Source organism: Triturus cristatus, chromosome 5_2 (assembly GCF_964204655.1).
Source record: "Triturus cristatus chromosome 5_2, aTriCri1.1, whole genome shotgun sequence".
NCBI lineage: Eukaryota > Metazoa > Chordata > Amphibia > Caudata > Salamandridae > Triturus > Triturus cristatus.
In genome coordinates this window covers 1,099,943,133-1,099,966,638 of record NC_140588.1, presented here as the reverse complement: position 1 = coordinate 1,099,966,638, position 23,506 = coordinate 1,099,943,133, and the positions used below count along the sequence as shown (strand labels likewise).

At 44.9% G+C, this 23,506-nt stretch overlaps 1 protein-coding gene across 1 annotated transcript in view; it reads right to left on the bottom strand.

Moving 5' to 3' along the window:
- LOC146829763 (nicotinamide N-methyltransferase-like) overlaps positions 1-20,236 on the bottom strand; it is a 69,670-nt gene extending 49,434 nt beyond the window's left edge. Inside the window, exons 1-2 of the mRNA XM_085606728.1 lie at positions 20,023-20,236; positions 6,155-6,362 (exon numbers count right to left, since the gene is read on the bottom strand). Coding sequence (XP_085462854.1) covers positions 6,155-6,362; positions 20,023-20,170 — 356 coding nt within the window. The 5' untranslated portion in view covers positions 20,171-20,236. The remainder of the gene's footprint in view (positions 1-6,154; positions 6,363-20,022) is intronic.
- Between the last annotated feature and the right edge of the window lie 3,270 nt (positions 20,237-23,506).

Genomic DNA, 23,506 nt, shown 5'->3' with positions numbered 1-23,506 from the left:
ATTTGTACAAGAGGATCGATGCTGACTGACGGCAACTCAAGAGACTCTGTTACTTTGCCGGGAGACCTGATCTGACTTAGAGAATATTTAGCCAGAATAGGTAATTATGAGAATAATGATTTTGCAATTGAATGACTTTTCCATTTGAACTAATTTTAGATAAATCATTCTTGTTTGAATTTCAGTGTCGGGTTGTTATTTCTTTGTCATTTATTGAGATCTCAAATGTGTTTAATTGTTTAAATCATGACTCGAGACAAATCAATTAGGTTGCATTGACCTCAGAACAGATGCGGATTAATTTTGGAGAGTTCTCTCATAAGTTCAGTGTGGATAGAGTAATAGAATGAATGTAAGTATGATGGGCCCTAGCGTATGGTGAGTGTATGTGCGTGTGAATGTAAAATTACTCTGTCCGTGGAAGTAGGGAGAATTTAGGAGTTCCGATCTGCAGCAATACACACACCAATTGGCTTTCTAATCTTCATCCTTAACCCATTTTGAGTGACATTATTCTAATATTATGGGTTTACCCGTAAGGATGTGTGTTAAACAGTGACATACACACCATTGATTCATCTTGACATTTTTATCAGAGTGACACTGGTTTTCCTTTTATTTTAATTGCATAGTGTGTGTTAGTAATGCATGTCTAACATTATTTCCATTTTTCTTTTATATACATTATAACGTCGTTTTTATCTATTTTTTTTTTCTCCTTCAATTCTCAAAATGTGTACAAGCTGTCAACCCTCCTCCTTCATTCCTGGACAATCCAGGTGAGCCTCCAGTCTGATGGAAAATCTGGTTTGATGCTTTCGAAACGTACTTAGGGGCTATATGAGCATCAAGATATGCTGCTGATAGAAAAAATGCCTTTTTCTTCACTCACTGTGGTTTGAAAGCAGATCTATTTTCAAAGATTTACCCACCCTATCTCCAGAAGAAAGTGATGGTCTAGATGAGTTTCGAGAAAATGTTTTGTAGTTAAAAAGAAGATTCGATGAGCAACCCAGTCTTATGGTGTTAAGACACAACTTCTTCAGGAGGAAGCAATTGGATGATGAAGATGTTGATTTGTATATCTCTGCTTTGAGGAGACAGGCTGAAGTTTGTAAGTTTTAAAATTTCACGAACCAACTCATAAGAGACCAGTTTGCTTGTCAATGTAGAGACAAAAGCATTAGACAAAAACTCCTAGGCCTAAGAGACCCCTCGCTTGATGAGACGATCAAAATTGCTATCAAGATTTCAATGACGTCTCTCAAAGAACTTGTGGACAAAAGTAGTGACAAACGTAATGAAAGTGTTAACGTCATTAAGATTAGTAAGCCTCATACCAAATCCAAGAATGTTTTTAACAAACATTTTCTGAAGTCTGTCAAACCTGAGTGAATAAATCCTAATATTTGCCTTAGGTGTGGCAACCCCACTCATACCAAGAATAGTAGATGTCCTGCTATTACTGTTGCATGCAATTTCTGCAAGAAAGTAGGGCATTTTGCCAAGGTTTGTCCAAAGAGGCAAAGCTCAAAGAAACCTGTTGTGTGTGTGGTTGATTCTGACTGAAAGTGATTCAGAGGGGGGTTCTTTAATTTGCAAAGAGAGTGATTTAGTTTCACAGAATGCAAACAAGCATATCAGTTTCTCTTATGAAACTGTTGAAGGTGATCCTTCTTCTTGTGTAGACCCTATTGCAGACATAGGTGTTGGGGACAAAGTTCTTCCCCTACTGGTAGACTCAGGTGCCCGTATTACGATGATAATGAAGAAATTGTTTGTGGAGACATGGAGAATTCAATTGAGCTGTCCCCTCCAGATTGATCACCCGTGTCTCATGAAGGACGCAAGATTGATCTTTTTGGATTTTTTCGAAGATGAAATGTCTTTTAAAGGGAGGCACATAAAGGGCAACATTTATGTTGCTTTCAAAGGCTTAAACATTCTTGGGTGGTTTCACCAGGGTTTATTTGGTATGATATTGAAGCCTGGCACACTTGAACAAGTGTTAGTGGTGGAGTGACATGATGACACAAAACAAAATGACACTAAACAAAAGTGGATAACCACATTTCCTTCCGTGTTTGGGGATCATCTAGCTAAGATAAGTGGTTTCAAACATACGATTGTGATCAAGCATGGTGCTGCACCTGTGAAACAGAAACTTAGAGGAGCACCTTTTAGCGTTAGGTCTGACTTGGAGACGGCGCTCAACGAGTTGTGTGTTAAGGGAATCATTGAGCCGGCCGAGTCCTCCTTGTGTCTTTCTCCCTTGGTGGTGGTCCGTAAGAAGAATGGTCAACTCAGGGTCTGTGTCGACTTGAGATTCCTTAACAAGAAGATATGGATTGATTCTCATCCCCTACCAAAAATATCTGATTTGTTTGCTGCCATAAGGGGAGCTAAGTGCTTTTCTAAACTTAATATTGCCAGTGCATATCATCAGGTGGAGCTCCACCTGGAATTCAGACCCCTCACTGCCTTTGTGTCTCCTTTAGGCACTTTCCAGGACCATCACATGCCTTTCAGGCTATCCTCTGCAGCTTCTGTCTTCCAAAGGGTCATGGGCAATATCCTTAGATGTTTAGACTCCTTTCTGGTGTTTCAGGATGATGTTCTAGTCTTTGTACAAGAGACCCAAAGTTGTGATATTGTTATTCAAAGAGCATGTTGTTGTTCTCAAATCAAAAAAGTGTGAGTTTGGTTGCTACAAAGTGGAATACCTAGGACATGTTGTGTCTCAAGAAGGTGTGAATCCCAAGCCAGACTTGTTAGAAGCCATCACAACGGCTCCTGCTCCATCAGACAAGAGTGGTGTTAAGTCCTTGTTAGGGCTTTGTGAATGCTATTCAAAATTCATTCCTTACTTCGCCACCATTGTTCGCCCCATAAGTGCCCTATTAAAAAAAGGGCTGCCCTTTGAGAGGAGTGAAGAGTGTGGGCTTGCATTGGAAAGTGTGAGATTGTCTAATTGTCAAGCTCTTGAACCTTTTGATCCCAATCATGATTGTTATTTTACTGTTGATGCCAGCCAAGTCGGTCTAGTTAATTCAAATTGTTGATGGGGTTGAGCAAACCATTAGGTTTGCCTCTAGAGTTCTGAGAGGTGAAGAACATCAATATTCAGTCATTGAGAAGGAGCTGTTGGCTTGTTGTTGGGCCATACAATAGTTTCACCCATATGTGTGGGGTAAGCATTTTTTACTCCTTACCGACCACAAACCTCTTGTGAACATTCTGGGTGAGTAAGTGCTGCACACCCAGGATTCTCAGAATGGGCACTAGACTGTTACAGTATCAGTTCAATGTCAAGCACATTGCTGGCATAAAAATTTTTAGGGCAGACTTTCTTTCTAGGTTTCCAGTTAGAAACAATGAACAAGACAACATTAAGTTTAATGACCTTGTTGACGAAGATTGTGAAGATTGTTTTGTTGCCACTCTTGATATCCCTGAAACTAAAGTAGGGTCTGAAGAGGAATGGACATCTGCTTTTCTAGCTGATTCCATTCTTCATGATGTCTGTGAATTAGTTGAGAATGGTTGGCCACGTGAACAAGTTCTCTCTACATCATTACAACCCTTTTGCAAGATTGAAAGTGAGTTATCCTTAGAATATGGTTTATTGATGAGAGGTGAGAAACTCGTTCCTCCTTGTTCTCTCAGGCTTAACATTTTGAAAAGGGCTCAAGAAGGCCATTTAGGTGCCACACTCACAAAATGTCGTATTCTGGATGCCTTTTGGTGGCCATCCATGGATACTGACGTAGAGGACATGGTTCGAGAGTGCTGTGTTTGCAAGACTTCAGATAAGTCTCTGAAAGTGTTTACCCCTCACTTGTTATCCATTGAGTGTCCTGATGGCCAATGGATTAAGGTAGGGATTGATGTCCAGGGGCCCTATGATGTTTTATGATTACAGAATAAGTAAGTTCTAGTCATTATGGACTATGCATCCAAGTGGCCTGAGATAAAACTTGTCAAAGAAGCTAATGCCAAAGTTATCATTGATTTCCTCACTGAGGTATTTTTGATGGACGGTTTTCCAGAGATAGTTGTGTCTAACAATGGCAAGCAATTTGTCAGCAGGGAATTTCAGCTATTTCTTCAGTCTTCATGTATCAAATATGTTAAGAGCTCACTTTTTCATCCCCAGAGTAACGGTCTGGTAGAGAGAATGAATCGTGTTGTTGGTGATTGTGTCAAATGGGCCAGAGTGGGACATCACAATGTTGTGCGTGCTGTTAATGACATGATTTGAATTTTTAGAACGCCACCGCATTCTTCAACTAAAGTTGCACCCTTTGTTCTCATGAGAGGTAGAAAAGCCAATACATTTTTTAGACCTGGGTGGATGACGAAATGGGTGGAATCTGACACCAGTATTGATAAACTCATGCCTCTTGTCAAAGAAAATGTGCTGGACACACAGTCTAAACAGAAAAATTGGTTTGACTCAAAGAAAGGTGTCAAATTGTCTTATCTTAACGTTGGTGACTCTGTCAAAATGATGTCTCCTATTTATGCCAAGAAAGGGGAAATCAAATTTGGGAAGCCACTATGACAATGCTGTTCAAGTTGAAGGTGGGGACTGGTGGAATTTGTCAAAAGTTTCTGAGGTTGTTCATCGTTCTAGTCCTTCAGACTTTCACAATCCTGATGACGTGTCAGATGCTAGTTCTGAAACTCAGAGAAAATGTATTGCTCTTGATTCTGTTGTAAAGCAAGTTCCCATGCCTACTCATTCAGTGAGAAGAAGTACCAGACCTCGTACTCTTCCTGCTCGTTTTTGATAAGTTTTCCTTTCTTCTTGTTTCTTTTTATATTTTAGTTTGAAAACAAGGGAAGGTATGTAGTAATGTTGTAGTGTTAAATGTGCTTCTTCAGAATATAGTTTATTCTTTATGATGTCACCTGTAGAATCTCTGTGTTGCCTAGGAATTGAATGCATTGGTTCAGTTGGTCGTTTCTGCTGCGCCTGGTAGAGCTGTTCTCTACTGGCTCCACGACCATGTAATTCTAAGAAATACTTATATGTTTTTATATCTGTTTCTTCCTCAATTACTACAGTGATGTTGAAAGAAATGCCTTCAGAACCGCACTTGCCACAAGATGATGCAACCCGTAATACAGACTGTATAATGGTGGATTAAAAGACCAATGTGAGAATCCTCTCTTTGCCATGATTCACACAATCAGCAGTTCTCTAGAAATCCCATTTTCATGTGCAAATAAAAGCAGCCAGAATAAACAGTATTGGCCAAAAATCGCAACATTTATTTTTAATTTGCAGATGCATGGTTTCTGATTGCAGTGGAGTTAGAAATTCAAATGGCAAATGTCAGAACTCTTTTTCTCTCTCCTTATGAATTCCTGCAGTGAACATACCATGTAGAATATTCTCTGTCCTTGGAAAGATAATGCTGTTTCTTCAAATCATCTAGGGTGCATTACCAAATTTGATTCTTCAGCATTCATGGTATTTAGCAGTATTAATTTGAAAAGTGAGCCTTCCTTGTGTAACATCCAAATGATGTAGTCAGTTTTGTAGGTCACATTTTAATTCAGAGCTTTTATATTATTATATTTTTGTTAATTGAAATAATAATCATAGGTGGGCATAACTCGTGTTATTTACAGTAGCATAGTTACGTAAAATTACAGCAAAATTATGCACAATTACACAAAATAATGCTGGAAGCGTAACCTAACATTTAATCCAATTTTCTTACCTCAAAATGCACGCTTGTGTCCAAAATGGATCTAAGGAAACAGCGCTAAATGCAACAGCAGCTGCCAGAAGCCACTCACTCTCTGTACCTGGCTCTTCAGCTAGGCATTTTTTCCACGAATGACTAAGAATCTTACAAGTGGATGAAATTGTGTAATTTTCAGTAATTTCATGTTATAATAGTAGCGCAAAATTACTCAGATTACTCCGTCATACCTAACATTTTACCCAGGCCTAATAATATTCTGGTCTCACAAATAATACCCTCATTAGGTCAAATGGGCACAGTATCACAAAAATCACAGTGACCAGAAGAATTCCTATACATTTATATGTTACTTAGAAAGCTAGTAAATGGATCACATGAAACCAAGAGTAAGTGATGCAATACCAACACATGCAAGATGTGTATTTGTACAGTACCTGTCATCCTCGGCCTCGTATGAAAGCTTTAGAAATTGTGCCCAATCGAATGCTCCAGGTTCCTTTTTCCACCATTTCTTGATTTCCTGAAGGCAAGTGTCAGTGTACTGGGCAACAATGACCTCGCGGAACAATTCACAAGCTGGTAGAAATTGGTGAATAGTGGGTGGTAAGGACAGTCCAATCAGAATATCTCCCTTCACATCACCTGAATTACAAAGTTTAAAGCGGATAGTTATTGTGCCCCAAGCATAGATGTTCCTCAAGCACCACATACAATTTTACATTTCATAAATCCTCAAATGAATAATACAGTCATCAACGGTGGGGTGTCTATTACCATATCGAGTTTTAAGTACTGACTTGTCAAACATTAAGGCCTAGATTTCCCAAAACTTTGCATCAGGTTTGTTATACTTTTTTTAACACAGACCCAACGTTAAGGGTTGTGTTGGTATGTACAATCCAATGCAAATCACATTTGAGTTGGACTGTAACACAAAGTAACACAAACCGCTACAATGTGTTGCCTTTTTTTTTTTGTTTCAAGGATGCTTTCCATGGGTGATGCATGGATGTTTTTGTGCATTCAATCCATGAATTGTGATGAAAATCTGTATCTACAAAGACTTGTAGACCTGGATTTGCCCCAAATTCCTGTGCATTCCTGAGACTAGCAGAAGGATGAGAAATAGTTTTATTTTTTCCTCATGTTTTGCTCTGTGCTTGTGTGCTGCACAGAGAGGAAATAACCTACAAAGAGGAAATTGCCTTTCGGTATAGTGTCTGTTTGGGAAGGGAACGCTTGCAGCACAAAAAACTATTCTGATCACAACAGAAACACCATGGTGCAAGGGTGTTTGCATTGGCGCATGGCAGCATAACGTACATAAGCACAGAGAGACAGTAGAACAGTGCCACATCTCATCTTTGTTGATATGTCTCTGTACTGCTCTCTCTCTTGTTCATACAACACAGCCCAGTTACTTCACTTGCTGTGCTGTGTTGCATGATTTAAGTGTAGATCTGGACCCATATTCAGAAAGTTGAGTACCATAATATTGTGAATATAAGTATATACAGGTAGGTATAAACTCCTAAATCCAATCTCACTACTTTGTGTGTGCATTTGAGGACCCTTGTTCGAGAAACAACACCTCACTTCTACCTTCATTTAGACTAACCTTCTAACCAAGGAAGTGATAGATGATTCTAATGCTATTGAGATGGATTATGTTAGCCAGCAGTTTTGGGGTAGTTGTCGAAGGCAAAAAACGGTGATGGCTTGTGTTCTGCTATGAGAGAATCTGTTATTCCCTTCAACATGCAAACATATGGTCAGGTAGCTTGGGCACCAGTCAAAGCAAAAGGACTAGGATGCCTACATTCAATGCACCATCAACCAACACCGCTTGCATTGCTGAGACAGCACATGCACAAAGGCATTCAAAAGCAGTGCCACAACCTTTAGATGGATACATATAGGATCCAATTGAAAGTCCTTTGAAGAGATTACATCATGGATATTTCTAATACGTCCAGCAGCTCTATTCTTATATTCTTCTTCTTGGCATCAAGGACTTTAAAAAAAGTGAACTCAATCATATTGGACTGCAAATCATGTGTGCTCTAAGTTAGAGGATAAAATAATGAATAACATAATTACAGTACATTTGATAGCATTAAATCACTTCTGTTTGGACAGGGATTCAGCCACAATCTGACTACATTTGTCAGAGCAAAGAATGACTCCTCACTAAGACACCATTAAAGATGTGCAGTTGACGTACAGCCCCATGTAAAGCCCTACAGCCATCATAAAAAACGGTTCTCAACTTCAGGGGTCTGGAAGTCCTAATGAGGAGGGGACATTGAGCGAATGTGCTAAGAGCATTACACTACTGACATCAACCTGACTCAATGTATATCACATTTGTTGAATTGAGATAGGTCATATAATCAAGACAGCATCTCTCCAATACTCTGATCTCAGGCTTTGTTAATCTTGTCAGTCAGAGATGTTACTGTGTCTAGAGATAAGAAACAACAGATATCTATGTTGACACTGTTGAAAAGATTTCACAACTCTCTTCTCAGATTAAGGAACGATACACTGATAATGAGGACATAAAGACTACAACACTCAGTTCAAAGGGTCAATCAATTACTTATTTTGGATCCCATGACCTGCCATTCATAGCAGAGTTCAGAAACAGACCCTCAACTCTTTAAAGCATTCATTTGTGTTTCTCTGTCTTCCACTTAGCTGATAAATAAAAGATAAAGGAACTGCAAGAAAGAACAAGCCATCCATTGTTGTATAGGTTGGGGTGATAATTGTGAACCAGAGGTTCAACACTTAGCCACGTACTGATGGACCCTAGCATCAGATATGGAAATCGTGGGTTTTTGGGATTTCGGAATGACAGATTTAATATTATATATCAAGCAATGCTAAATATATGCTTTAATGTATCTTCCTCTGCCAACTATGGTAATAGAAAATTAAGAACTACAGGGTCTATTACACAAACTACACTTTATGCGACGTTTAGCATTACTACAAAAGTACTACGCACATACAAACAAATGGTATTTACAAAACTACATGTGGTAGTCTCTGTCTCTGTCTCCGCTGCTCCTAACTGCACTGTCTGTAAACATATTGGGGATTTGGGGGCACTCCGCGATGCAGCTCTTTGAGGAATTGGGATATTAGTTCAGAGGGGTGGAAGCCCTACTCAAATAATAAACACAATTCTTTTAAACAAACAAGCAAAGCCATTTTAAAGAAACCCAAGGCAGACTGCCTTCAAAATTAAATCATATACAAATTCAACTTTGGAATTAAAGGTACTTTCTAAAGTAGTAATCTACCTTATATATTGACATATACACCAGCCCTATAAGTCCCTAGTATATAATAAAGCACGGGGTATTCAAACTACCTATAAGTCTTAGTATAAAATAGGGCAGGAAGGTTTAGAGGCCCAGTTGATTTGCTTCACTGAAGTGTGCACTGTTGTGTTGGCTGCTGTCATTTTAAAGGCAGTCCTGCTTTGCAGACTGCCCTTAAAATTAAATTATATATATACATAAGCCAGCCCCAAGGCCTCCCCTAGGTGTCCCAGGGGTAGGGTGCCATGTAACTAAATGAAGGGATATTAGAAAATATGTTGTATATGCCCTGGTGAGGGACAACCCGACCATTTTATTTTTCCTCATTGCAGATAATTCGCTCCGTAGGTTCATAATGGAATATTGTATTTAAGTATAAATATTGACAAGAACAAGCTAAAAATGTCATTTGAGGACTTAAAATGATAGTTATGATAAATCCAACAACTTGCAAACAGAAAATAAGTCATTCAACTTTCTTTTCTGTAAGCCAAAATCCAACCTTTCAGCAACCCTTCTCTTATTGGTTAGCCTATGTCGGGCTGAGTCAAGCTGTCTTAATGAGGTATGAAGGGGCCTGCTAAAGAGACAAAGGATGTCCTGTGGTTGGAAAACAGCAGAAAGCAGGATGAGAAAGAAGTAGCCAAACTTGTCTTCAAAGGGAGGATAACACTTTAGTACCGCACTGGCTCACCCCAACATCCTGCAAACCCAACCACACAAGAGCCAATTGAATTAGATTTGGGAGAGGGCTGGAAGTGTTTGTGGCTCGCTCACTGTACTTGGTTCTGGTGATTCTGTGCCCTGTATTGGTTTTTGTACCGTCTTTTCCATCCATATTGCTTCTATTTCCTTTCTGTGATTCTGTGCCCTGTTTTGCCCTCTGTTTCCCTCTGCTGTTCCTCAACCGTATTCCCGCCGCTACGTCCCTGCGGCCCTGCCCCCCTGCTCGCCCATTCACCGCCCCGCTCCCACCTCTGAGCTGCTCCTCCCTCCCACCACCCCTTATATGGCGGCTGCACACAGCAGCGTGCCGCTCGCGTGCCGAAGGCGCGCCTAAGGCAAGGCCATCTGCGCCCATCCATGCCTGGATCGCGCCCAGCACCAGTACCCCTGGCCCCTGCGAACACCACGACACCAGACGCCGCTACGATGCCAGCACCCTCCATGCACTCAACAACGGATGATCTTACACCTGCTTCCTAGCTGCCCCAAAGCACACCCAAGGTCCCTTCTCCTGCCGGAACTTCAGGTTCACCAGCATCTGACCCGCTAATCCACCCACCAGGAAAGAACCCAACTACCTCAGATGCATTCTTCTCACCACCCGCTCCGCCCACAAACACGCAGTTGAACTCTGAGACCTACTCGACTCAACCTCCCCTAACATCGCCTTCCTGACAGAGACCTGTTTGAACCCCTCCTCGGCACCCGACATTGCCATAGCCATCCCGGACGGCTACAAGATTACCCGCAGGGACCACACCAACGGAGCAGAAGGAGGAATCGCCATCGTCCACAGGAACAATCTCAGAGTCTCGACCAACACAGATGACACCCTCAGCACCGCCAAACACCTGCACTTCCAGATCCACACCGATCCCAACACCACCCTCAGAGGAACTCTCATCTATAGACCCCGCGGACCTCGACCACAGTTAAATGACTCCATCGCCAATTTCGTCAGTACACACGCCCTCGCCTCCACAGACTACATCCTTCTCGGGGACCTGAACTTCCACCTCGAGAACAACAACTACCACAACTCCACCACCCTGATCGACAACCTTGCCAATCTGGGACTCCGACAACTTGTCACAATACCCACCCACTCCGCCGGCCACACGCTTGACCCCATCTTCTCCACAAGTGCCCACGTCTCCTTCAACCACACCACCGAGCTCCACTGGACCGACCATCTCTGCATCCACTTCGCCTCCTGGAAACCCACCATGCACCACCGCACCCAACAGATCCCCCACTGCTGCTTGAGCAAAGTCACTGAAGACCAGCTAACCACCACCCTCGCCCGGAACCCACCTGCGACCCCACCCACCCCGACACAGCCACCCGCAACCTCAGACAATGGATCGACGACTGCACCAACACCCTTGCCCCAATCAAGGAACCCTCCAACAGACATGCCAACAAGAAAGCCAGCTGGGTCACTGAAAACCTCCAGGCCTCCAAGCAAACCTGCCGAAAGCTAGAGAAGAAATGGCACCGTGAACAGACACCGGACAGCTACTCAGCCCACATGAACACCACCCGCAGACACAATCACCTCATCAGATCGGCCAAAAGGGCCTTCATCAAAGACCGCCTAGACAACAATGCATACAACAGCAAAAAGCTCTTCAACATCGTGAAGGAACTCTCCAACCCCAGCTCCAACACCAACGACATCCCACCTTCGGAAGACCTATGCGACTCCCTTGCCACCTTCTTCCCTTGCAAGATAGCAGACATCCACAACAGCTTCAACGTCCCGACCACCCCACCGACCACTCAGACCTCCGTCCCCATGACCACCATCCGCTCCGACCCCCTGCTCTCCTGGACCAACATAAACGACGAAGACACTATCAAAATCATAAACACCATCCACTCTGGATCTCCGTCAGACCCATGCCGACACCACATCTTCAACAAAGCCAGCACCACCATCGCACCCCATCTCCAGAAAGCCATCAACATCTCCTTCAAGACAGCAACCTTTCCGGAGAGTTGAAAGCACGCCAAGATCAACGCCTTACTCCAAAAACCCAAGGCTGACCCCAAGAACCTCAAGAATTTCCGTCCCATCAACCTGCTCCTGTTACCGGTGAAGGTCAACAAGAAGACTATCAACAGACAACTGACCCGCTACCTCGAGGAGCACAACATCCTGGACCCGTCCCAGTCCGGGTTCTGCAGCAACCACAGTACCAAAACTGCCCTCATCGCAGCCACAGATGACATCAGAGCCCTGCTGGACAGCGGAGAAACCGCGGCTCTCATCCTCCTGGACCTATCAGCCGCCTTTAACACTGTCTGCCACTGCACCCGACGCACACGCCTCCGTGATGCTGAGATCCAAGACAAGGCTCTGGATTGGACCACCTCTACGGCAGAACTCAGAGCATCCTCCTCACCCTTTCCGCTCCAAAGCCACCAAGATCATATGCGGTGTACCCCAGGGCTCATCCCTCAGCCCAAGATTGTTCAACATCTACACAGCACCTCTCTCTCACGTCACCCGACTGCCCAACCTCAACATTATCTTCTATGCTGATGACACCCAGCTGATACTCTCCCTCACCAAGAACCCCCTCACTGCCAAAACCGACCTCCACGAAGGAATGAAAGCCATCGCCGAGTGGATGAAAAACAGCCGACTGAAGCTAAACTCAGAAAAAAGGTAAGTCCCCATCCTCGGCTCCACCCCCTCGGCCTGGGACAACTCCTGGTGGCCGACCACACTGGGAACAGCTCCAATACTCACCGACCACGCACGCAACCTAGGGTTCATCCTCACATGCTCCACAAGTTCTACAGGTGGATCCCCACAGAAACAAGAAGAACATTCACCCAGGCTCTCGTCAGCAGCAGGTTGGACTGCGGACACGCCCTCTACGCTGGAGCCTTGGCCAAGTTCCTGAAACTACTCCAACACATTCAAAACGCCTCCGCACGCCTGATCCTCAACATCCCTTGCCGAAGATACATCACACCCCACCTGAGAGACCTGCACTGGCTCCCCGTCAACAAGAGGATCACCTTCAAGCTCCTCACCCACGCACACAAGGCACTCCACAAAACCAGACCAGCATACCTCAACAGGTGACTCAGCTTCTACTCCCCCATCCACCAGCTCCGCTCTGCCGACCTCGCCTCAGTCCCCCGCATCCGAAGAGCAACCTCCGGTGGCAGATCGTTCTCCCACCTCGCCGCCAAGACCTGGAACACCCTCCCCACCCTCCTACGGCAGACCCAAGACCTCCTAACCTTCAGAAGACTCCTCAAGACCTGGCTATTCGAGCAGTAGCAGCATCCCCCCTCCAGTGCCTTGAGACCCTCATGGGTAAGCAGTGTGCTTTACAAATGCTATGATTGATTGATTGATTGATTGATTGATTGATTGATTGAAGGGGAGTGTTAGGGAATATTAACCACACCAGTGGGTTGGCTAAGCCTGATCTAATCTCCAATGAGAGCATTTATTGATTTTTGAAGAATGATGCTTTTCGGCGAAAGAATATACCACACTTTGGAGGACATGGTCATACACCTGGGTGGCACCCTGCATCCCACTGGTCAGGGGTGCCCCCCTATTTGATTTCAAGGAACACTGCATAAATGTGGAATGGCTGCATGGCAACTCAGATCTGCTGTCTGAAACAACAACAAGAAAACAACTGTCGCTGCTGGAAACCTGATCTAAACCCAAAACAATCTGCACTCTGAAGGACTGCACCTGCTGCACATTCTGGGACTACCGCCCATCATGTCAACAACACAGAGACCCTTGCATCATGGTACAAGGGTGCCTGCATTGGCACTCTACTGCAAATTATGCACCAGATAGAAGGACAGGAATGCACTGTGTTTTGTAAATATAGTGCATTCAAGCCCTTTGGAATTGGAAAGAAGACTTGCAGCACAGCCTTATGCCAATTTCTTGTAAGTGAGGCCCTTATGTTTCAGCACTAAACTTGTTTAGAACTGGAAAATCAGTTGAAATTTGTACAGAGGAGCTCATGGCGCTTCTTTGCATTACTTAGCCCCATAGGGCATACCATTGGTGGTGCATGGGTATTCCCATGCAACCACACAAGGTTTCTGATGTTAAGCCTCATTTACTTAAATAAGTGGACAGGGATTAGCGTGAGAAAATAGCATCCATTTCAAATAGGCGCTATGAAGTAGAAATGCTTTAATTTCTCATTTATTTTCTGACTTTGCATGTGTGCTGCACTGGTAACACACACACAACCAGGAAACACCCAGGAAACACCCAGATGTTATTTTCCTTTTTTCCACCTTTTTGTTTTTACCTACACTCAAAAAAGAAGCCAGCTTTTTGATGTAGAGGACTAGTATTACTTAAAGTTACTGTCACTCGGGCTGCTGGCAACAGTCAGGCCTGTAGGAATGCGAGTGAGAGGTGATGTCCATGAAAAGCACACTACGTAATGTGAATTTGTGTTAAAGCTCATAGCAGGCATTTAGAACATTTTATTATTAGGTAGACCAGGAACCATATTACAGAATACTGTGTACTCTGTTTGTGTCATATTATATAGCATGAGTTTTGAAGCAGCCGCTCCATGTTTCACAGTGCAGGCTGCAACCAGCCTGTTCTTTGAAGGGGGATTCAAGATCTCCTTGCATGAGGGTGCAGTGAGTGACTGCACCTGCCTGCACAGGGATGTCTGGGGGGGTCCTTGGGACCCCCTTTCCTCCTCCCAGAGGGCTGCAATTAGGGGGTGCACTGACAGTGCACCACCTTTTGGATGGTGCACTGTCAGTGCGTCTCTTGACAGCTTCTTTGCCTCTGCGCCAACCTCCATAATTCAGGGTGGGGACAGAGGCAAGGGGGTTCCCATATTTGCATAGGACAAAAGTCGCAAGCAAATGAAGTAACACTCTATGATAGTGCCAGTGCTATCTGTATTCCAGAAAGGGTCACACAAGAGTCTTTTTGTAATATCAAAGTGCCCCAGGGGGCTGGAAGTGGGAGCTCATACACATTGCACCCCCAGGCACTTCACATAATACAGCCCCTAGTGAGGAATATTCAAATTTCCTTGTATTTAGCGCCATCTGCTCTTTGTGTGGAGAATATTATCACATAGTGAAAAGAGTCCACGGTGAAGCTACTTACATGATTTAATCCAAAAATACATAAAAATCTCTTTTGTCGTTTCTTCGTTCCCGGTTCTCTTTCATGCCATCTATGAGAAGCATGTAGATGTAAATGTACAAACTCTTACACTGACAACATGACACATTACACTGACAAATTCAGTCTCTCTACCTTAATAGAGTATGTTAATTGAGTTACCTGGTAATCTCCTGAGCTGAAGCTATATACTGGAAGGTCATTCAAGTGAAATCAGCATCAACATTATGCATGATGTTGTGCATCTTCACATGAACCATTCAACCCTACCTCCTCCACCAATAACATTCAAACATTTTGGCAGATAACCTGAGCTCTGGGGCAGTATTACTTATAGTACCCCAAGGGTGCAATAGGTGTGTGCAGAGGCACCATAAACAACCCCACTTAATCAGCTTCAGCAGAGGTAGGTGTCACAGCGAAATACTTTGTAACAAGAAACATCAGATAGTCTCCTCTCCAATAAGCTCATAAAAACAACCTCTAACAGTCCAATGACGAAGAGAGGGAAAGGTGGAAAGGAGAGAAGGAGATAGGATGATGGATGTATGGATGTATGGATGGATGGATGATGGATGGATGGATGGATGGATGGATGGATGGATGGATGGATGGATGGATGGTAATCACAGCTTCGATAATCCCTATTGGCAACCTATTGCCTTCCAAGGGTGGAGACTGAAAAATGTTCAAAAACAATTTCAGAGAAATCAAAAATCGTAATTGGTTCACTGTAAGATACCTGAAGTGTCATTGGTAATACTACAAAATAATGGCAGGGTCTTGCACGTGGGCTGGAATTTCAGCATGATAAGATTGTTGAATACAAAGGGCAACTTAAATTGAACAACCTGAGCCTCTAAGGTGACTCTCTCAAGTTCCAAACCTTTAGATGGAGGTGCAGGAGAAACTTCTCTGAAAGAAGAGGACCAACAAGAGGCCCTAACCATGGAAATATCCTGGGAAGCCAAACTGAAAGCTTGATCTGAAGAAGGTAACATGGGCTTTGGACCAACAAGGCACTATCAGATGTATCTCTAATTGATTGTCTCACATCTTCTGCATATTTATGGAGACCAAGGGCCAGATTTAGGACCATTTGATTTTGCGACTCGCAAATTGCGAAAAATTGCGTGTCGCAAAAGCAAATGTACAACATTGTCAGAGACATTGTTAGCGATTCCCAATGGAGTCGCAAAATGTAAGCCTCATGAATATTAATGAGGCACTCACAATCTGTGACCCCATTGTGAATGGCTGGCCCTCCCAGGGATGGTGGCCTACTGGACTCAGCAGACATCCATGTCTGGGACTGCTTTTCAATAAACATTTTTTTTTTAATGCAGTCTGTTTTCCTTAAAGGAAAATGGGAAGCATTTGAAAAAAAAAATGAAGTGCTTTTTTGTTTGATTTTCTAAGGGCCGTAAGTGGTCCCTGGGACCACTGCCTGCCCTTAAAAAGTATTTTTGGACAGAGTCACAAAGGGGAAGGGGTCATTTATGACTCCATTTCCACCCTCTTGAACAGGGCAGTAATTTGCGAGTGTTTTGCGACTGCAATTGCAGACCCAAAACATTCTTACATAGGGTACAGACTCGCTATTAGGAAGGGACGGCCTCGGCATGCCCCTTACTACTTGCGACTCACAATTCCTAATTAGTGAGTCACAAAAAAGTTGTGACTCGCTAATTAGGAATTGTACATGACCCTGTAACATTTTGCATGCGCAAACGGGTCGCAAACCCATTTGCGCATGCAATTTTGGATCGTACATCTGGCCCCAAATGATTTTGTGAAATGCATAAAGAAGACCTTACGGCCATATATGGGGTTGGACATGAATTTACCAAGTTCTTGGAGAAGTTGTTTGATAGCAAAAACTAGAAAAAAGACAAAAATTGAGAGGCATATTCATGAAGGTTTTGCAACACCCTTGCAGAAGAAGGCGTAACGGTAGCACAACATCTTTGTCGGATTTTTTAGGCCATGCAAGAACACCTGGCACGTCCCTGCATGGCTTGATAAATGCAGAGTAATACAACGCAGCACACATCACCGTGTTGAGTAACTCTGCCCAAGGGAGGCATTCCATAGGTGTGTGTGCTCCCATGCATCCACCCATGGATTTAGGCCCATTCCCAGATTTACCAACACTGGTTAACCTGGGCATTGGTCAAAATGCTACATCTCCCCAGGGGAGGTGTAACGAGGAGAAATATCTTTATTTCTCTTTGTTTTTTCCTCTTTGTACATCTGCTGCATTCTGCAGCACACATAGAAAAGGGAAAAGGCCTCAGAGGATTTTTTTGATGCAGGAAGGTGTCCCTTCCTTCACAAAAACAATCCTTTCTACAACTCAGGTACCATTGTACCACAGCACAAGGGTGCCTGCGCTCGCGTTAGGCAGTCAACAGGGCTCCAGCACAAGGAAGAGACAGAAATGGGTCATTCTGTTAAATAAAGAGCCTACCTGCCTATCAAGCAATGCAGCACGGCGACTGGCTGCACTGTGCTGCATGAAAGCTGAAAAAATATGCCCCTAAATCCCTTAGGGCCAGATGTATCAAACAAGCATTTTACAATTCCTAAATAGCGATTTTTACCGAATCGCTATTTGGGAATAACAAATTGCTATGTAAGTGGGAATCAGTAAAATTTTAGTGACTCTTTAGTATTTCCTAATAGCGATTTGGTAAATAGCGATTGACTATTAGATAATATGATTCCATTCATTCCTATGGGCCAAAAGGACCATAGGTGCACATGGTTTTACCTTTGCTAATTTGCAATTACCTATTTGGTAATCGCAAATTAGTGAATGCAAAGCCAAAGGTGCCCTGCCCAGCTGCACCTGCCAAGTGTCTACTCTGACCCCCACAGAGTGTGTCAGTTTTTAAAATCATGCCCATAGGTTGTGCTTCTGTTGTTGGATGCAGCTTGAAGCTGCCTGGCATCAAACATTTTACACAGATAAAGATATATTTTCCTTTGAAACAAACCTCCACTTACGACCCAATATTTACACTTTTGACTTGGCTTTTAGCTCTATCCCTCTAAAGAAAGTCAAAGCAATTTTTGGTATATTGTTATTTTACATTGTTTTTTTATCGCACCACTTCACTAGTTGTATAAATGTGCTTTACATGTAAAATTAACTACATATGCATTACACATTTACAAAAACTATATTTAAAAATCGAAAAAAGCTGTTAGGGAGGTCAGAAAGAAGGGCTGGGGTGGTGGAAGGTGGGAGGTGGACATAGGGGATCTTGTAGATCTATTAACATCTGTTACATGATGATTTCATAATTCATCCTCAATGTGTCCTAGACATTCATTCATTCATTCACTAGTGAATTGTACACTAAGGGCCCAACTATGGGTTTGACGGTGCGGATGCGGGACCACTCTACCGCCACACCACCAAACCCACGTGAGGACCTCCGCCCAATAATGCAATTTTTTTCATTGGTGGATATTTCCTTTGTCGTTCCCATGGCGGGGCCTATAAAATAGGCACCACAATGGGAACGTCAAAGAAAGTTGCAGCACAGCCTCGGCTCCAAAGTCCATGCCATGACGGAACTTCTGTGCATGCACACAATGGGGCACATGTTGCGCCCCCTGTGTGCATCCATAAGGGGTGAGGCACAAGAGGGCCCTGCAGGGCCCCCTTTTTTCATCACAACCACTGTTTTCATGGAGGAAAGACCACCATGAAATCAGTGGCGGTGATAAAAGTAATAATGTGCTTGGCAGGACTACCGTATTGATTTCTCTTGACTGCCGGGCCACCTCCAGGACACAGCTGTTCCTTGGCTGAGTTAGTGGACCCAAAGCGCCATGACCACTAGGTTCGAAATGTGGCAGTCGGATGACCGCCACTGCTGCACCACCATGAGTGTAGTGGTCCTTGGACTGCCAGACTCATAATCAGGCCCTAAGTGTTGACCCTAAAGACATGTTATGAAAACCATTATGCATAGTTATGTCTGATGTGCTACGTCTTATTTTGTGGATTGTTATATGCCCTTTTTAATTCTTGGGGCCACATTAAGCAAGGTTCTGCATCACCCTTGAGCGACTCAAAGGGGCGCAAAGGTGACGCAAAACCTAAGTGAGATTTATCAAGCCATGCAATGCCACCGTACATGGTCCTACATGGCTTGATAAATCTGGAGTAAAGCAAGGCAGCAAAAACCGCTGCTACTCTGCCCCGTGGAGGCGTTCATGGGTGGAGCGTGGGTGTTCTCACTCACCCACCCATGGATTTTGGTGCATTCACAGATATTGGTTGTAGACGTGGCAATGCGTCAAAATGCTACTCCTCCTCAGGTGAGGCATAATGAGGAGAAATATCTTTATTTCTCCTTGTTTTTTTCCTCTTTCTATGTGTGATGCACAATAACAATCCTGCCTACGAACAGGCACACTTCCACCATGATGCAAGGGTGCCTGCGCTAGCAGCCAAAAGTGCGCCAGTGCTAGAAAAGGCTAGTAATGTGCTGTATAATGGTAAATACGGTGCCTTCCTGCCCTTTCAAGCAACGTAGCGCAGGTGGTTTGCTGTGTTACGTGAAAAAGTGATAAATATGGCCCTTTCTTTTTACACACACCCTGTGCCTCAGTAACAGCATATGATTTAAAAAAAATAATAATAATTACCCATGCTCCTGAATAGGCACTTATCGATGCTTCAGTGAGACCTTCTGTTTCCCTTTGATAAGCCATCGTGACCTTGTGGAACTTGTGTCTCCGATTCCGCCAATGCTCAATTTGGCAGATCAAATATAAGGCAAAGCCAGAAAAGAATACCAGCAAACAATGTATTCGTTAACGCCAAAAACTCATACTAAATATCAGGGTTTGCACCCTGTTTAGAAATTCAGCATGATCTTCCCGAATATACTTTTCAAACTTCCTACTAGCTTTGCATTTTCCATCAGTGTCCCTCAAAACATTTCCGTGCAGCACAATGTTTTCTTTTGCAGGAAGATAAGCAGTAAAGTTCCATTAATGGGACAGAATGAAGGGCATTTAAGGATAACAATGCCTGCTTAAAGACAATCCGTGCACTTGTACTCACATGAGGTGAACGCTTCCTCCATCTGTTTCAGAGGCTGCAGGAGTAAGTCTTCAAGGAATGGACCCTGGGCTTTAAAGTATGTCTCAAGTATATACTGTGCGTCGTAATGTTCCTCATATATACTTTGAATGGACAAATCTGCTTCCATTTCTGCCACAAAGTGAAGTGAAGTTACAGGGACGGCTGCTTCTGGGTGAGTCTTCTAAGTATGTCCGGTACTCCTCGAGACAAGCTTGTGTTTTATATGTTTCTGAGCAGGACCTACTTCCTGTTTCTTTCTGGTCTTTGCTTACTCACTGCAGATCACATATGGCTTCCGGCCTCTGTTGACGGATCGTTTACCTTGCCTTTGATGATGGTTAGCCTGCGTGCATATCTCAAAGCCACCTTCCAATGTTCAGAAGACGCGCCGTGAAGTTGACTGGCTGCCATTCCTTTTCCTCTCTCTCTGCTTAGTCACCTAAAAATACTTTCCTTATTTTAAAAGTGCAAAAATAAATGCAGATTGCTGAGTATCTGAATCGAATCCCAGTGTCCTAGGAGGATATTGACCAGGAGATAGGATTCTCCCAACATTGGGAGCAGGTATCACATGGGGGTGTCAAGCCCGCTTCTAAACCACTTTTAAGAGGTGAGCGGGTGTGTGTCCTCCCGCAGTACAAGTTGGGAGCATGGGGGGTGTCAAGCCCGCTTCTAAACCCCTTTTAAGAGGTGAGCGGGTGTGTGTCCTCCCGCAGTACGAGTTGGGAGCATGGGGGTGTCAAGCCCGCTTCTAAACCCCTTTTAAGAGGTGAGCGGGTGTGTTTCCTCCCACAGTACGAGTTGGGAGCATGGGGGTGTCAAGCCCGCTTCTAAACCCCTTTTAAGAGGTGAGCGGGTGTGTTTCCTCCCGCAGTACGAGTTGGGAGCATGGGGGTGCCAAGCCCTCTTCTAAACCCCTTTTAAGAGGTGAGCAGGTGTGTGTCCTCCCACAGTACGAGTTGGGAGCATGGGGGTGCCAAGCCCGCTTCTAAACCCCTTTTAAGAGGTGAGCGGGTGTGTTTCCTCCCGCAGTACGAGTTGGGAGCATGGGGGTGCCAAGCCCTCTTCTAAACCCCTTTTAAGAGGTGAGCAGGTGTGTGTCCTCCCACAGTACGAGTTGGGAGCATGGGGGTGCCAAGCCCGCTTCTAAACCCCTTTTAAGAGGTGAGCGGGTGTGTTTCCTCCCGCAGTACGAGTTGGGAGCATGGGGGTGCCAAGCCCGCTTCTAAACCCCTTTTAAGAGGTGAGCGGGTGTGTTTCCTCCCGCAGTACGGGTTGGGAGCATGGGGGTGCCAAGCCCTCTTCTAAACCCCTTTTAAGAGGGAGCGGGTGTGTGTCCTCCCGCTGTACGAGTTGGGAGCATGGGGGTGCCAAGCCCGCTTCTAAACCCCTTTTAAGAGGTGAGCGGGTGTGTGTCCTCCCGCAGTACGAGTTGGGAGCATAGGGGTGCCAAGCCCGCTTCTAAACCCCTTTTAAGAGGTGAGCGGGTGTTTGTCCTCCCGCAGTACAAGTTGGGAGCATGGGGGTGCCAAGCCCGCTTCTAGACCCCTTTTAAGAGGTGAGCGGGTGTGATTCCTCCCGCAGTACGAGTTGGGAGCATGGGGGTGCCAAGCCCTCTTCTAAACCCCTTTTAAGAGGTGAGCGGGTGTGTGTCCTCCCGCAGTACGAGTTGGGAGCATGGGGGTGCCAAGCCCTCTTCTAAACCCCTTTTAAGAGGTGAGCAGGTGTGTGTCCTCCCACAGTACGAGTTGGGAGCATGGGGGTGCCAAGCCCTCTTCTAAACCCCTTTTAAGAGGTGAGCAGGTGTGTTTCCTCCCGCAGTACGAGTTCGGAGCATGGGGGTGCCAAGCCCGCTTCTAAACCCCTTTTACGAGGTGAGCAGGTGTGTGTCCTCCCACAGTACGAGTTGGGAGCATTGGGGTGTCAAGCCCGCTTCTAAAACCCCTTTTAAGAGGTGAGCGGGTGTGTGTCCTCCCGCAGTACGAGTTGATTTGTCTGCACCAATTAAACCTAAATGTTTAATCTGTATAAGTGACGCTCTTCAAAACGTATCAAATGTAAACAAATGAACACAAAATCCACCAATTTCTAAATGATTCCAAAACGTTATAATACCTAGATTTCAAGAAGGGTATTTTTGGAGTTATTAGTGCATTGATTTAAATCTACAGTTATGCAAATGTCCAGAGACACCAGCCACGTCTGTAGTCAATGTACCTGCACTTTCAAATGCAGCACTGCTTTCGACAGTGCCCGTTTGAAAACTTATCTTTCAACACTTGCACTTGTAGTTGGGGTGTCAGAACCACGGGACCATGAGCATGATTGCTGCTGTGAGCTGGCGTGAAAGAAAGACGAGAGAATAAAAGCAAGTGCATCTGCGATAAAATTAAACAGAAAGGCAAGATTGGGTGTAGAAGTCCTTAGGACACACAAGCACCTCATCGCCCCACCAGCAATGCACCAAGAGTTGGGTTTGCAGAGTGCTGTAAAAAGGGATGAGGCCTCGGACCACCTCTCAGCAATCCCACTGGAGGTACCCGGTGGCCTAGTTAGCCCCCAGGGATCCTCAGGAATCAAGGGGACCTAATCCCCCAACTCAGAACACTCCAGGAGGAGTGTCTGCAGAGTGGCGCAGGGAGGGGGCGAGGCCTCCAGCGAGATGCTGGCTTTTCTTTTCTTTTTGCATTTTTAGACGGGAGACTGTGTGCCCACCTTCTTTTAGAATCCCCCAGGGCCTGACCCATTTGAAACAAAAAAACAGGAAAGAGGCCGAGAAGCCCCCTTTCCCAGGGCCGATTTCGGCCGTGGGGACCCCATCCTCCAAGGCATGGCCTTGTTCATGGAATTTAAAAAAAATTATGGCCCCCCTTCCCTATGCCATTTTGGGCCCTGGGGACTCCATCCCCTGGGGACTGGACAGCCTTTCTTTATTTAAATTTTTGGGGGGGCACGGCCTCATTTAAAAAAAAATAATAATTACAAAGGGAGGGGGGCCGTGTGGCCCCCTTCCCTGGGCCACTTCTGGCTCCGGGGACCCCATCCCCCAGGGCCTGGCAAGCCTGCTTTTTTTGAGGAGGGGGAACGCGTGGCCCTCCTCCGAAGGGCCAATTATGGCCCCGGGGACCCCATCCCCCTGGGCCGGCCTTCCTTTTAAAACAAATAATTAATTTTCCTGGGAGGGGGGCTGCATGGCAAAGCAGTGTTTGCTATGGCAGATGGGAGCCGTGCTCCCACCCTGCCATAGCAAACAGCAATGTCCTGGGGTTGGGCACCATAGGACATTCCAGGAGCCGGCCCTGGGTGGTGGCAGTCCCCATGGCCATCAAGGGCTCCAGGAGGGAGGCCGTGTAGCTCCCCTCCCAACTATTGAAAGCACAGGGGGGGGTGGTGGTCCCCGGGGCTGGGGGTGCGCAATGAACCCCTGAATTTGCATAATTTGTGCCCTGGGGGGTGGTGGTCC